This window comes from Ictidomys tridecemlineatus, chromosome 10 (assembly GCF_052094955.1).
Source record: "Ictidomys tridecemlineatus isolate mIctTri1 chromosome 10, mIctTri1.hap1, whole genome shotgun sequence".
In the NCBI taxonomy this organism is placed as follows: Eukaryota; Metazoa; Chordata; class Mammalia; order Rodentia; family Sciuridae; genus Ictidomys; species Ictidomys tridecemlineatus.
The window spans coordinates 30668067-30683938 of record NC_135486.1 but is presented as its reverse complement, the minus strand read 5'-3'; the positions used below and the strand labels follow the sequence as shown (position 1 = coordinate 30683938).

At 48.4% G+C, this 15872-nt stretch overlaps 1 protein-coding gene across 5 annotated transcripts in view; it reads right to left on the bottom strand.

Annotated features, from left to right (window-relative positions):
- Lgr6 (leucine rich repeat containing G protein-coupled receptor 6) overlaps window positions 1-15872 on the bottom strand; it is a 121783-nt gene that overhangs the window by 25937 nt on the left and 79974 nt on the right. For all 5 annotated transcript variants that reach the window (XM_078022591.1, XM_040277176.2, XM_078022590.1 and 2 more), the window contains one exon: window positions 14421-14492. In XM_078022591.1, the coding sequence (XP_077878717.1) occupies window positions 14421-14492 (72 nt within the window). The remainder of the gene's footprint in view (window positions 1-14420; window positions 14493-15872) is intronic.

Here is a 15872-nt window from a genome sequence, read left to right as displayed (position 1 = left end):
AATTGCAAAGAATTATATTATTCTGACTGGGTTTGGTGGTATATGCTTTTATTCCCAGTGACTCAGGAGGCTGAGGCAGGAGAATCACAAATTCAAGGCCAGCCTTAGCAATTTAGCAACATAGCAAGACCCTGTCTCAAAATAAAAAATTAAAAGGTCTGGGGATGTAGCTTAGTGGTAAAGTGTTCCTGGGTTCAATCCTCAGTACTACCCCCTGACTGAAAAAAGAATTACATTATTCTGCCCCAGAGCCTTGGCTAGTTTTTCCATCTGCCTAGAATGCTTTCCATCTAGATATTTGTATGATTTATTCCTCACTTCACTCAGGTCTATGTTGAAATTCTGCTTCATCAGAGAGGCCTTCTTTGATCATTTTATTTCAAATAACACATCTGTTACTTGCTATTCCTTTTCTTTATGCCTATTTCTATCAAAAGGTGGCATCTACCTGAAGACTGGACTGGTCTTGTGAATGGCATTCACTGAAAGAGTGAGGTGGAATTGACACGGTGTGACCTGGTCCTAAGTCACAAGAGCCTCAATCTGGAAATGCTCCCACTACCACACAGTGAAATCCAGGTTGGATTCTTGCATGGTGAGAGCCATGCGGAGAGAGAGGACCAGGCCCCAGCCAGCAGCCAGGCCCCAGACATGTGAGTGAGCTTGTCTCTGTTTTCAGCTTTTTGTCACTGTGGCCAAAATATCTGAGAAGAACAACTTAGAGGAGGAAAAGTTTACTTTGAGCTCACAGTTTCAGAGAGTTAGTTCTACAGTCTGCTGAGTCCATTTCTCTGGACCCAAGATGAGGCAGAACATCATGGTGGCAGGGTGTGATGGAAGAATATGGTCTCCATTCTTGGCATCCAAGAAGCAGAGAGAGTGAAAGAGGAAGGGGCCATGGGGAAGATGAACCCTTTCAAGGCCAGCCCCCGTGAACCCATTTCCTCCAGCCATGCCCCACGTGCCTACAATTGCCACCCAGTTAGTCCCTTCAAACTAGGAATGAACTGATGAGGTTACAGCTCTCCTGATGTCATCGTTTACCTCTGAACATTCCTGAATCAACACAGGAGCTTTTGGGGGGCACTTCATAACACTGTCTTGGATCCCCCTAGCCCTCTGTGAACCTCCAAAGGACACAGCCTTCTGCGTGAGCCCAGAGAGTGGGAGTTTCCAGCAGAAGAACCACCTGGTGGAGCCCTGCTAAGCCACCGATTCAAGAGAAATAATAAGGTGTTGTTTTAAGCCACTAGGATTTGCAGTGATTTGTTATATATCAATAGATAAGAAGACAGCCTGTTTTCTTTGCCTTCATAAAGCCTATGGCCACCTGACATTTACTTTCTTCCCACTCCATCAGAATGAAAGCACCTTGAACACATGAACTTTGTGTGTTTCATATTCTAATCACCAGAATAATACCAGGCACGGAGCAGGAACTCAACAAATATATGTTGAGTCACTAATTGAAAAGCTCTAAATAAATAGATTTGTAAAGAACACTGGTGAACTCTAAAAAGAAGGTACATCCTCAAGGGTACATGAGGATACATCCTTGCTACTGTCAAAATAGCACCAGATAGTCCTGAGTGACACTGGCAGGCTTTCCCAGAGCCACAGAGACGATCGTATGGGTTCCATGTGACTTTGCTATCATTGAGTCCTTCTACAGTTCACTGGACCCATGTCCAGGCAGCCAAATTGAGTGGTTCCAGCCCTCCTTGGCAGTTTCTGGTCAGGAATTTTGCCAGGAGTAGACTAAGGCTTGTGAACTAGAAGGCTATTTTTGTAGAGAAATGTGGGAGAAGAAAAATTGTACCAATGTCAAAGGGACATTGGTACAAACTACAGCAGTGAGGTGGCCTGAAGTTTCTCATGGGGATGTCTACATAGCTCCAGTGACCTGGGGAATTGCCAAAACCCTGCTTCATTTGCTGATTGTCCAGGGAACATGTCTTTGCAACTCTCCCTGCCCCTGATGAGTTCAACTCATTACACTTGTTGCCAAATGTCCCAAAATACACAATGAGTTCCACTGGGTAAAGTGGAAGGTAGAGATATGTGTTAAAAATGACTCCTATCTAGACAAATGCAGAAGATGATGAGGTGAGCTCTCTTGGTAGGATGTGGTGGGTCCGGGAGGAAATACAAAGCCTCAGGACCTCCAGAGACTGTGGCAATCACACACACCTGGGAAGACCAGGAGGGCTTCAGGGAGATGTTACAATTGAATCAGGTCTTGGTGGCAGGGCTGGATTTCAGGAAGGGTTGGGTCAAGCAGGCGGGCTCTCTCTCCTGGACTGCTATATGCACTCCTATCAAGTGCCTCTGCTTTCAGGCCATCCCTGGAATAACATTGGTTGATCATTGACTATGTGCTGACTGCTAAGTACTGTGGCTAGATGATCCCTCTCAATCCTCACAACTGCTGTAGAGGGAGATACTCCATTATACTCATTTACAGTTGAGGAAAGTGAGACATAGTAAACCAGTCACTCACTCACAGACAACTAATAATGGCTGTCTGCCAAAATCCTTCCCCTGTCTCCTTTTTTCCCTTTTTCTTTTTTTAACCCATACTGGACTGGGCATTGAATCCAGGGACACTCTACCATTGAGCTATGTCCCCAGCCCTTTTTATTTTATTTTTTTTTATTTTGAGACAGAATCTCACTAAGTTGCTGAGGCTGGTCTCAAACTTGTGATCCTCCTGCCTCAGCCTCCAGACTCACTGGGATTGTGTGTGTGTACCACCATCCCTGGTCTTCCTCTGTCTCCTCTATAACTGCACTGTCCAATATCATACTCACAAGCCATAGGTACCTATTTAAGTTAATTACAAGTAAATAAAATTTTAAAATCCAGTTTTCAGTTTTACTAGCCAAATAGTTCAATAGCAGTATGTGGCTCTCTGTGCTTCTATCATATTAGCAGCTTCTATCATATTAACAGATCTAGAACATTCCCACCATCGAAGAAAGTTCTTACTAGCATTATCCTGTCATACCAGGAGGAATAGCCAGGAATGTAGCTCGAACCTATTTCTCAGGCTTCCTTGCAGGAGGTGGGGCCATGTGACTAGATTCACACCAAGAGTGTGGTCTGAAATGGTGCGTGCCACCTCTAGTCTAGGGTTTATAAAATAGCCAGCGTTTCTCCTCCATGGTCTCTCTACTCTTCACCAACTAGATGCCAAGAACAATGAGGCCTGGGGATGGCAAGAACCCAAGAAGCCAGGTTCCCAAGTCACCCTGTGGAGGAGGGCCACCCGCCAAGAAGAAACTCCCCCGTTGGACTGTTAAATGATCCAGAAATAACCTTCTATTGTGTTTCAGCCATTATGCATGTTTGGGTCTATTTCTTAGCAATTTAGGCCAACTCAACTAAGTCAGTGTCACAGCCAGGATTTGAACCCTGTCAGTTGGGTGTCTGGAGCCCACACTCTTTGCTACGATGCATTTGCAAAAAAAAAAAAAAAAAAAAAAAAAAAAAATTCTTTAAAAGGCAAAGCTGACTCTGTCACTCTCCTCCACTGAAAATCTGAAAAGGCTTCCAGAATAAAGACTTAACAAAGTTCAAATTCCTTAACGGGCTCGGATGCCCTTCACCAATCTTTCAGCTCCATCTGGATTTCAGCCCTCCTTGTATCTTCACACCCTAGTGTATTTACTTGGACGGCTCCTGCCTCAGCCTGGAATGCCCTCTCCCCACATCCTCAGCTGTTGAAACCCTAGTCATCTTTTGAAGTTGGGCTCAAATATACCTTTCCCCACGAGTCCAACCTCATCCCTGCAGTTAGGACGAATTACTCACTCCTCTCTCAGCATTTTTTCTGGTGTTTTTTTGTCCTCAGCATGCACCAGCCTTACACTGGTAATGACGACGGTGGCAGTAATAACAGTAATTACTACGTAACTGTCATGGTTCTAGGTGATTTACATGTATTAGTCCGTTTAATACCTCTGAGGTAGGTGCCATTAGTACTTCCATTTTGATAGAAACTGAGGCACAAAGAGAGGTCATCCCTTGGCCACAGTCCCACAGCTCCTCATGGAAGAGCTGGGATCAAAGCCCAGGCAGTTCAAGTCCAGAGTGGCGTTATCCACGTGCACACGGTCACTCCCCATGAGGCAGGCAGCTTGCTGTGGTCAGGAAGCATATGGGTTCACTTTTGGATCTCCTGCAGCCCAGGCCCAAGGCCACATATTTGAATGTTCGCTGTTGAAGATGATCATTTGAGCCCATTGGGCAAGGTTTCAAAATGGGCTCCTCAAGCCTTTGTGGCTGGTGGCTTTGGGGCAGTGTCTTGGCCCTTTGGCATTTGACTCTAACATGCAACCTCTTGGTGACTGCAGGGAAGACCTCCCCTGCCACAGGCTTGGGCTTATTCTTCTGTGACAGGATGCCCTAAACTTCAGCTGGAAAACTCATCCATCCATTATCTTTAATAGCCCCCAGAATCAGCCAGAAGCTCGGGGACAGTTCATTGTTCTCACTGCTGCTCCTGGGAGCTAGAAGAAGATGGGGAGGGGCTGAGGCGAAAGAGAAACCCTTCCGAACTCCAGCCAGCATCAGCCCGGAAGCTGCAGCTGTCCATGGCTGAGCCTCCCCTTCATCTGCTTAGCTGTTTCCAGCCAAATCCAATCAAAACCCTTGAAATTGGTCAAAGTAGCTGAAAAGGTAACCCAAGCTCTACATTGCTCAATGGCCATAATCCTGGGCAGGAATGGCCAGCTCCTCATCTTTCTCTGGAGCCTCACTATGGATCAGCAGGCAGAGATGGCAGGATTTTACAGGCATCGTGTCCAGCCCCTTCTTTTTCTTGATAAAGAAAATAAGGCTTGGAGAAAAGAGGTGAATTGCTGAAAGTCCTCGAGTTGGAACTCAAACTCAAACCTGTTGGGTCCTGGCTTAAATCATTTTCTATACTACCCAGAGTTGGATCCTAGCTGGGCTCCAAAAAGAAGGGCTAAGAAGAAATTTTAGGGAGAATGGGAAAGAGGATAAGTGGAGGAGGTTTCTGTAGGAGTTTTTTAAGTGTTTATAAGCATGTCAAAACCAAATACTTATGACTTAGAAGCTAAACATCTTTTGATATGTTATCCATGTTATTGATTCATTTGTTCAATATGAGAATTAAACCCTGGGACCCTCTACCACTGAGATATTCCCTTCATTTTTGAGATTTCATCTTTGTGATTTCCCTAGTTCATCCTCAAACATGTGATCCTCCTGCCTCAGCCTCTGGAATAGCTGGAATTACAGGCGTATCACAGTTACTGGCTTTATTTACTATCTGTGTTAAAGTTATTAGTCTTCTGTATATAAGATTGCCTTGCTAGGCACCATGACCAATGCCTGTAATCCCAATGGCTCAGGAAGCTGAGGCAGAGGATCTCAAGTTTGAGGCCAGCCTCAGCAATTTAGTGAGACCCTAAGCAACTTAGTGAGAACTTGTCTTAAAAAAAAAAATAAACTGCCCCCTAGGTTCCATCCCCAGTAATCTCCCTGACCAAATGTTACCTTGAAAAAGTCACTTGTTTCTTCGCCTGCAGATGGATACTCACTGCAGAATGCTGCTCTGTTCACCTGGCCCAGAGATTGGCACAGAATAGCTGTCCAAATAATGCCAATCCCTTTTACCTCTTCCTTTCACTAGACATTACATACGAGAACAGTTGCCTCATTCATTAGACAACAGGAGGCACACAAGTTGGTCTATCTACTTTTTGCAGCAATTAAGAAGGATGAATATCATTAATTGGGTTTCCACTTACATTTTTATTCTCAAAGCTAATATTTGTGTTTATTACCAGATCATAGATAAGGGCGCAGGGTGGGGAGGGTGAGGAGGGGAATGTAAGTGAGTATAACCACGTAGCATGAAAAACAAAACACAGAAATTTCTGATAGATGGTAAACTCAGAACCACTTTTATCTCCCAAAGGCCTGGAACAAAGGCAAATGAGCACAATGAACAGGTTTCTTAATTGCTCTTCCCCTGCTGCAGACGGAGCCCTGTGCTTGGGGCCGTTGACTTGGAGAGCCAGGAAGCAGCAAACCCTTATGACTAATCGCATTGTTTTACCTTCTAAACAACCTACATAAAAGGCCACCCATTAATAAATGCAGCAATTAGTAAAATTGTCATCAGTTTCTATTGAGAGGCACAGACACACCCTTCCTTCCTCCACCTACACTCTCTTCCTTGCCAGAGAGAACATTCAGAATATACCCAAAGCAATAGCGTGCTGATCTTCATGAAAGTGCCCATCTCTGATATGGAGATTATGGGTTGCCCTGCCCTAATGAAGCACCTGGATTGCAGAAACCTGGAATTGGAAGAGAGATAAAGGGTAACAGTCCAACCGGCCCCCATGGCAAGAATTGACTCTGAGATTCCGGTTGGATGGGGGTCTCCTTTCTGCTTGAATTTTTGAGATGGTGGAGCACTTGCTGCCTATGCTGTCTGCCTAGCGCCCACTGCCAAATTACTCTATTGACAAATACTTCCCACCCTGAGCTGAAGCACCACCGTCATTGCCTCCCATGGCCTTGTCCTGTCGGTAGGACCTCCATAAGACATGCATCTGTCTTCCAAAGAGGAGCATGACATGCCACCCAAGACTTCGCCCAATTCTTTCTTTTTTTCTTTTGGTAATGGGGATTGAACCCAGGGGCACTTAACCCCTAAGCCACATCCCCAGCACTTTTTTTTTGAGACATGGTGTCCCTAAATTATCCAGGCTGGCCATGAACTTGAGATCCTCCTGCTTCAGCCTCTGGAGTCACTGGGGTTATAAAAGTGCATGACCATGCCTGGCTTTAATTCTCTGTTCTACTTTTGCCCCAAGGTTCTGAGTGACTGGCTTATATGAAAGTGACCCTGCCCCAAGGCAAGGCTGAGTTATTATTGCTGTGGGTTCTGTCCATGTCAGGGCATTTTCTAGATTAAAGCTTGAGGTATCTGTACCAGCTCCTGGGCTGTGAGGAGACTGCTTAAGGGCACTTAAGTCTGGAGTTTGGAGAGAGGTCTGGAGCCATCAAGAAATAGACTGTATTGGAAACCTTGAGACTGTAACAGGGCTCACTGGATACTTTGGCTGTATCCCTGTAGCTTTGAAACTTACATGTTTTCTTTTTTTTTTTTTCCTAAACCTTCTTCTCCCTGATCTTCTCCCCCCTGATCTTCTTTTCCCTAACTTTCTCCTCGCTGATCTTCTCCTTCCTGATCTCTCCTCCCTAATTTCATTTTCTCTGAATCTCCTCTAAAAAGCCCTCATTCCTGCTGATGGGCAGAATCACCTCCTTTGGGACAGGAGTCTCCTGAATTTTTCCTTTGCTAGAAAAGTAATAAACTTTCTTTTTCCCTTTTCTCAAAATAGTTCCTCATTATTGGATTGGCATTAGGGACAAGGACCCAGCTTTCTGCAACAGACCAGATGAAAACCCAAAGGGAAGGAGTGTAAATAGCAAGTGAGCCCAGGGGCATGCCGAGGTTAAGGGGTTGGAGTGATGAGGTCAGGAGTGCTGGGAAAGGTACATTCATGATAAGTTTTAAGGACCTCAACATTTCTGTTCTAGAACCCTGTGGTCTTGGTGATAGCAGGGGCTACATTTTTGTTTGTAAATGTTTACCCAGTACCTATAGTAGTGGTATGGCCCATACTAGGAGCCCAATAAACATGGAATGAATGAATCTAAAGAGGCAGCAGAAAGAGTGGCAATAACTGATTCTTACCAGTTCCATCCTACAGACATGCAAGGGCCAGACCTGATCTCCCATGGCATCCGCTAAGGATCCCATGGCCCAGCGTCCCTCCCCTTACCCTCCCTTCCCTCTCCATTCCAGACCAGCTGGCTGGGGTGCCTGTGGGAGCGAGGGTGGGGTGGAGTTCAGAATGCAAGTTTTGGCCCCATTTCTAGCAGGGGAGGAAGGGGCAGCCCTGACAGGAGCAGCGACCTTGGCTCCCCCCAACGCTAGGGCGATGGGAAAGGGAATGTTGCACTGGGAAGAACTATTAATAACTCATCACGGTCACAGAACACAAGACAAACTCATTGGGCAGCTCAATTTTCTGCCTGTTAAAAGTCATTAGTGGTTCTGTGGGGAAGCCAGAAGAAAAAAGGTTTTATATGGAACAATAAATTCCTCTATAAGCCACAAAAGCCCACAAATTTGCAACTAATAAACCCACAGAAGTAAGATGATTAAGAACTGGAGAGGAAAGAGTTCCTGGCTTCTCAGCCTCAAGAGGCGGTGTGGTCCGAGAGGTTCACTGGGCCAAGGGCAGAGAAATCTGAGTTCCAGTCCTGCCTCTTAATCAGTTGAGTGGCCATGGAAAAGTCATCCACTCTCTACCTGAGCTCCCCCATCGGTAACAGGAGGAAGCAAAATTCCTGCTTTGTCTTCCTCAATGAGTGGTTGGTTGGGGGCCAGGTGCATGCCTGTAATCCCAGTAGCTTGGGAGGCTGAGGCAGGAAGATCGTGAGTTCAAAGTCAGCCTCAGCAACTGAGAGAGGCCCTAAGCATCTCGATGAGACCTTGCCTCTAAATAAAACAAGAAAATTAAAAAAAAAATGGTTGGGTGTGGGGTGGAAATGAGAGGAGACAATCTTTGAGTACAAAAATTTCAAATTCTCCTAATGGAAGGGAACTGTTTTTAGTTCAGGATGATCTGCACTTGCCTTGAGATCAGAAAGCAAACTGGCAAGATTCACCTGGTTCTGTCTACCCTTTAGCCTGTTCCCAGAGGGTTCTGCTGGGGAGCCTGCCAGTGGGTAGCTGTATGGAGTTGACCTGTAGCCCCCCGAAAAGATAAGCCCAAGCGCTAACCCCTGTGAATGTGACCTTCCTTGGAGAGAGAATCTTTGTAGAAGGAATTCAGTGAAGGATCTCAAGATGAGGTCCACATGGATCAACAGGGCGGCTCCTAAATCCATTGATAAGTACTCTTAAAAGAAGAGGAGACACAGACAGAATGGCATTGAGAACACGGAGGCAGAGACTGGAGGGATGGGTCTCATATACACATGTATGCATGTGGTACTGGGGAATGAGCCCAGCTGCTCTACCACTGAGCTACATTCCCAGCTCTTTTCATTTATTTTGAGACAAGGTCGCACTAAGTTGTCCAGCCTGGCCTTAAACCTTCAATCCTCCTGCCTCAGCCTTCCAAGTAGCTGGGATTGCAGGCATACGCCACCACACCCAGCATGGAGGAATGAGTCTCTAAACCCAGGACTGCCATCAGCAACTAGAAGCCAGGAGAAAGGCATGGAACAGATTCTGCCTCAAACCCTGCAGAAGGAACCAGCTCTGCCAACACCTTGATTTTGGCCTTCTGACCTCTAGAACTGTGGGGGAATAAATTGCTGTTTTCTTACGCCACTAAGTTTGTGGTTGTTTGTTATGGAAGCCACAGGAAACTAATACAGCAGTCACATCTTGACTGCCTGGGAATTCCTTCCTATTCATCCTATAGAGGAAATGAGTCACCTCTGGGTAAAAACCTCCCTGCCACCTTCAGACACATCCCATGCAACATTAAATGAGAGGGCAGGAAAGAGAAAGGCAACATAGAGGAAGCACCTCTGGATTATCTCATCTAATTTGATCCTGGCAACAGACTTTTGAATTGTTAAATACCATCCTTATTTTCTATTTGTGGAAACAGAGACTCTTGATAGGTCAGGTGATTTGCACAGGTCATATATTGGTGGCAGGATCAGGATTTGAATCCAGATCTACCAAATCAAATCTAATCCTTTATCTTCCCCTGGAAGCCCTGAGCCCTAGAAGAACCTTGGTAGCAATCTGCCAGGCCAAAGGTTTACCATCAGGCCCAGAACAGAGGTACCAGATACTTTCAGGGCCCAGTCTGAGCCAGTTGAGAGTAAAACCTGTTGGTATTTGTGGTTTCAACGACAAAGATACAGGGGAATATTTTCCAGCCACAATGGCTGTTGAAATAAAAATGTTCCATGTTCCACAGAAACAGATCACTGGGACATCTGTCACTAGTAGAGGTCTGACAGGGAACATACAATTTTGTGTTAGAATGAGGAATTCTATAAATTCCTGCCTTGCTCTCCTCCCCTCCTGGACCCCTGTTTTAATCCTGGTCCTGATTTAGAGAAGGCGCTGTAGCCAGGAGGTTTCTGTTCTCACTAAGACCCAGGCTCTTCTCCAAGGGAAAATGTCCAGCCCGCCCAGGCTCCAGTAGGGCCTGATTTGTTTAACAAGGCTATAACAAGGCCCAGAGATCATTGCCCAGGCTGAAGGAATGGAGGCACGGTTGTCCCCACATGCATGCTGGGACCTGCCCCCTCTGGATTCCAGATTGGATGCAGACTTCAAGTTTCCAGATATAGAGGCCCCTCAGAATACAACTGGGATTGCTGGGCGCTTTGATTTCGTGGTGCTGCAGATCTAACCCAGGGCCTCCCGCATGCTAAGTGAGTACTTTACTTTGGAGCTACACTGCCATGTCTCTACTTCCTCCACTGAAATTTTTATTAAGTATAACAGGGAATCTGAGCCTCCTTAGCTGTCAGGCTAGGGTAGCTGCATGGGGTCTCCAAGGCTGCAATTCCAAGCATTGACCTAGAGGTCCTGACACCTGATTTCTGGTCCCTGAAACTTCCCAGTAGAAGAAACCTCCACGGTGGTTCTACATCATGATTCCTCCTCTCAACCTAAATACCTGGGAAGTCCTCTAACTGCTCTGGGCTTGAGGTAATGAGTGCCAAATAGAGCAAAGTACTGTGAGGCTGAGGTAGGTGTTCTAGTGGTTTCTATCACATAAAAACTATAGAAACTTGAGTACCTGGCCCCAAGTCTGTATATTTGGTCTGGTCTAGAAAGTGGAGAAATTGCTATTTCATAGGCTGAGGGCTAGACCATCTCTGATTCTGAGTTTCCCAACAGGTGGTGGGTTGTCTTCACTGTGGGATCTGAAAGAAGTCATGGGTGCAGGACAGAGCACCCCCCTGTCTGCCTCTGGCTGAGGTTTTTTGGCACAGTCTGGAATGGTGACAACTACACTGGGAGAAACATCCCCAGAGCCTCTTCCCATGAGGCTAGACTTCTTCAGACAGTAGCAAGGTTTGTCCTCCAGGGCCTCATGTAGCATTTGTGGGATTTATGCTGTCCATCAGTAGCCCTGTCGCCCTGCCCAAAGTACTTGGATTTGCTTAGATTTGCCTGGCTCCTTTGAAGGTAGAGAGACCCTGGTGTAGGATGCTGTTTCCCTCTTGATTTTCTTTCTTTTTGTGGTTCTGGGGATTGAACCCAGGGCCTCGTGCATGCTAAGCTAACACTCTACTCCTGAGCCACATCCAAGCCCCTCCCCCTTACTTTTGTGGGAGCTAATTGTGCAGGTGAAAAAAGTGAGACTTTCAGAGGCGAGGCCATATATTCTGGCTGACCCAGCTTGCAGAGGCAGAGTCAGGGCTGGAACCCAGGCAGCCTGGCCCGCAGAGCCGGGGGCATAGAGGGGCTGTGTTTCCGCAGGTGCGTTTGCTATGGGTATCTCTGTGCTGTGCTGAGCATGGGGTGGGGGCGTTGATGTGGAGAGAGGATTGTAAAGGGTGGGAGCCATGTGGCGTGTGCACCCGTGTGCATTGCTCAGGGTGCCTGTGTGGCCATGAGTGTGCATGCCCGCACCTGGCCCCTCCTTCCCAGGTGGTAAGACTTGGGGGACCTCTCCCTCCAAAGAGGAGTCTGCAGATGAGCCAAACCACAGCTAGAGCCAAACCACAGCTTGGGCCGTGGGGGTTTGATCTTCCCTCTGCTGCCAGAGATGAGAGAGGTCTAAGTGGCAGAGATTTACGAGGCCTGAGGGAGAAATACCCTTCCAGTGAGAAGCTCACATGAAAGCTCCCGAGTAATAGCCGAGGCTGCCGAGCGTGCCAATTATGCAACAATTAAAAGGTTTGACTATCATTTCTTTCTCCTTTCATTCTCCCAGCCACTCCTCCCCCTCCACATCTGGCTCCCCAGAAAATGCTCTGGGGAACAGAGGATAAAGAACACACTTTCCCCCTTTTTAATTGGAGATCAAAAGTTGGAAGAAGGGTTTACCCCTCATGGGTGGGGAAGAGAGGGGTGTTGCTGAGACAGAGGCCCTCGGAAGAGGGGATGGGGAAGGAGCGGGGAACACAGGGCAGGTTCTGATACAGCTGCCGGACTCTGTAACCACTTTACACGCATCATCTCATTGAATGCACATGTCAGCCCTGTAAAGTGGGTGTTACTGATGACATCGTGTTGTAGGTCAGGAAACTAAGACTCAGAAGGCAATGACTTCAGTAAGGTCATGTAGCTGGTAGAATGGCATTGCGCCCCGGGTCATCTGTTGCCAATGGCTTTGCCACTTGGCAATTCAGCCTCCACACTGTGAAGTGGGAGAACTTTCCTCATCTCTGGGTCTTGGCGTTCCCATCTGTAAAGTGGGCACAGCCGTGGGCTTTGTGTGTTGGGGCCAAACACTCCTGTAGATAGATGAAAGGTCCCGTGGGTGCTTAGCGGCAGGATTGCTCTGTGACTCAGCCAGCACCAGCTGAGCCAAGTGCCTTGTGCGGCAATCCAGTGGCTAATTGAGAAAGAATTAGGCAGTGTGCCCCAGAAGGAAAGAAGCAGCTGCTCACTGGCTTTTTAGAGATGCCAACCCACACCCAGTGTAGGTGCCCCCTCCTCACCTGACTTCCCAGCAGACTGAACATCCCCTGCCCCATCCCAAGGCCAATGGCATTGGATTCCTTCCTGCCCTACAGATGAACGGCAACTCCAAGAACGGCCCGAGCACTCTTGTGTCTCCTGGAGGAGTCTGGTTAATGGAGGTCAGGGCTACCCCAAGAAAGTGGCCATCTCCCACATTTAGGAGCCTCTCAAACCTAGAACACAGTAGGCTCACACAGTTCCCATTTGACCAGGTGGTCGAGGATGGCGGTCAGGGCACTATCCTAGGGACTTTCCTGTGTTTTCTCATTATTGCACCCAAGATTTTCTCTGTCCATAAGTTGGGGAGTTACTCTGGGCAAGTCATGCCAGCTCTCTGGGCATCGGTTTTCTCCCAAGGTGGTGGAGTGGGCTAGGCTGTTCAGCTTGAACTGTCCAGCTGTCTGTGGCAGCCAGTAGGGGCCGGGGGAGCACACAGCCCCAGTCACGCATAGTGGCAGGGGAGGAGGTTCTGATGTTCTTGACTCCAGGCTAGGGCATGTCGCCCCACACCCCACTCCTCTGCAGCGAGTTGGCTGAAGAGTGAGGCTACGGGGAGCTGGGCCCCGCTCTGCCATTCGTCCTGCTGCAGGCTGAGCCCAAGAGAGCAGCCACGCTCCTGGGAGCCCCACCACAGGAAAGAGGAGTGGAACTTCGCTCCCGGCCTCCACTCCCCTCCCTGCACAAACACACGTGCCCAGGCCTCTCGGGATAGACTTTGCCAAATGGTTTTCCACAACACGTTGCTTCCCAGCCACCGACCGTCTTCCAGCATTTTCTCTTCCACTGCTTTGGATTCTTGAAAATCCCTCACCTCAGGAGTGATGCTCTGGGGCGTGTGTTTGGGAGTGGGGAGTGTATGCAAAATGGGGAATTGATTATGGGGAAGGGGACATAGTGGGGGGGGCAGGAACTGTGACTATCCTACTGGTGCTGTGAGCCCTTCCCACCCTCAATGGCTCACTTGGTGACCTGGGGATCCTTCTCTCCCCAGCGCCCCTCTCCCAAGCCTGCACCAGGTGGCAGTGGTAGCCGGCTCTCTCCTGGGACCTGAGGAACCCAGCTGACATGGGCAGCCACACTTACAGAGGCCAGCCAATTGTTTGCTCAATTGGGGCCCACTCAGCCCGCTCTGCGGGGGCTGGCCGCACTCCAGAGGAAGTGATGGGAGGCTTTGGGTGCATTTTGACCTTAACTGAATTCCAGGATGATGATGTGTGAATAATATGGCTTTTTAAGAGTCAACAGCTCGGGTGCTTTTTATAGTCAGACTGGAGTGCTGAACGGGCCATCCCCCCATTAATCATTTAGCTAGTTAGATCAGTTGGCAAACAGTCCCGGCATTACTCCCAAACCGTCTAGTCCCCAGGCTTAATATCCTCATACTCCCTGCAGCCTTGTTTCTGTCTAAACCGAGCGGTTTTTTGGTGGTCTCTGCTGGCAGGACCCTAGATTCCCACTCCCCAGGGCCACTCTGAACTCCCCCAGGGCACCTCCCACCCACCTGAGGGAGGGAGGAATTCATTCTGAGTGCCATCCCAGAGAAAAGGCCAGGGAAGGCCACGTGGGCGAGCAAGCCTGGGGCCACAGCCCAGCATCCCAGACCTACTGGCCCTGCCCGGTGCCCACCACCCCCACTCCAGGAATGCGGTTCTCATCGCCAGGCAGGACAGGGCTTGAGCAGGACTCCCCCACTCACAGTGTCTCCAGATTGTGCAGCCCCTCGAAGCTGTGGGTCCCCAGATGCTGGATGCGGTTGTTGTGCAGATGCCTGTGCGGGGAGGAAAGACACCTCAGAATGAGCGCCACCACTCCAGGGCCAGAATGGATGAGAACACACGGTGGTGAGCGTAGCAGAGCGGAGGCAGAAGCATGGACAGAATGACCCCAGTTAGACCCCAGGTCTAATCCTTTGTCTCCAGGGACCAATGGAGGAGGCAAGACCGACTTCTGAAGCCATCATTGCCAGGGCTGCTTTGGCCACAGGTTGCATTGTTGACTTCTTATTGAAGTAAAAAGGGAGAGGAGGGCCTAGACCTGCCAAGGCTAAACCAAACTCCTGCTAAGCACTGGGAGAGGCCTGATGTCACAGGGGCTCACGTCTGAGGCTTCGTCTATGACCCTGCTCCCTAGGACCTGGCCAGCTTGACTCAGTGGCCAGACGCACTTAGGGGAGCCAAGAGCAAACCACTGCAGACAACATATAATTAAAGGCTAAGCTTTCTGTAACAGCTGGAGGGAGCCACGGACACGCTGAGAGAACGGGGAGATGGGTGAGGCCAGAGGAACCAAGAAAGGCTTCCCGAGGTGGTGATCCAGAGCAAGGCCAGGAAGATAGGTGAGCCCCAGGAGCCGAGGGAGGGGCGGTCCAGGCACAGGTAAGGGTGTGCTCAGAGGCAAGCAGGTGGGAATGAGCCTGGTCTCTCTGCACAGGGTGGTAAAGAGCTTGCCTAGAGCAGGTGTGGGTTGAGGAGAGGAAGGAGAGCATTTCAGGGGAGATTTCCAAGATAAATAGCTAACTGAAAATAAGTGACCGAATTTTCTTCTCCCAACTCCTAATGGGAAAAAAAATAGCAAAAGCCAGACCCTACCCCACTTTCCAAATATTAACAGTAGCAACAAAGCCAGGAAAGACAGGTAGCCTACTGTAAGGACCCTGCAAAAACTGATGACCAAAGAACAGTCTATAGCGGATCAGCTCCTTTTACCAGAAGCCAAATCTAAGAACTCTCCCTAAAACCCACGCCCAAGAGAATTGCCTATATGAGTGTCCTTGTTTTTCCTCTCTACCTTTGGCTTCCAAAAGGAACAAGGGAAAGGAAAAGAAAGGCTTCAGACTACTTACAGAATGCAGAAAATAGCTTAAAGCCAAAGGGGCTTTGAGGTTTCTGTTTTTTGGGGGGATTTCCCCAGCACTAAGGACTGAACCCAGGGGTGCTCTACCACTGAGCTACATCCTTGGTACTTCTTATTTTTTATTTTGAAACAGGGTCTCACTAAGTTGCTGAGGCTGGCTTTGAACTTGAGATCCTCCTGCCTCAGCCTCCTGAGTAGCTGGAATTACAGGCATGAACCACCCCGCCCAGCCTCAAGGTATTTTTGAGCAGAGGGAATGAACTCTGCCCACAACCCGGGCAGAGAAAGCAGAGTC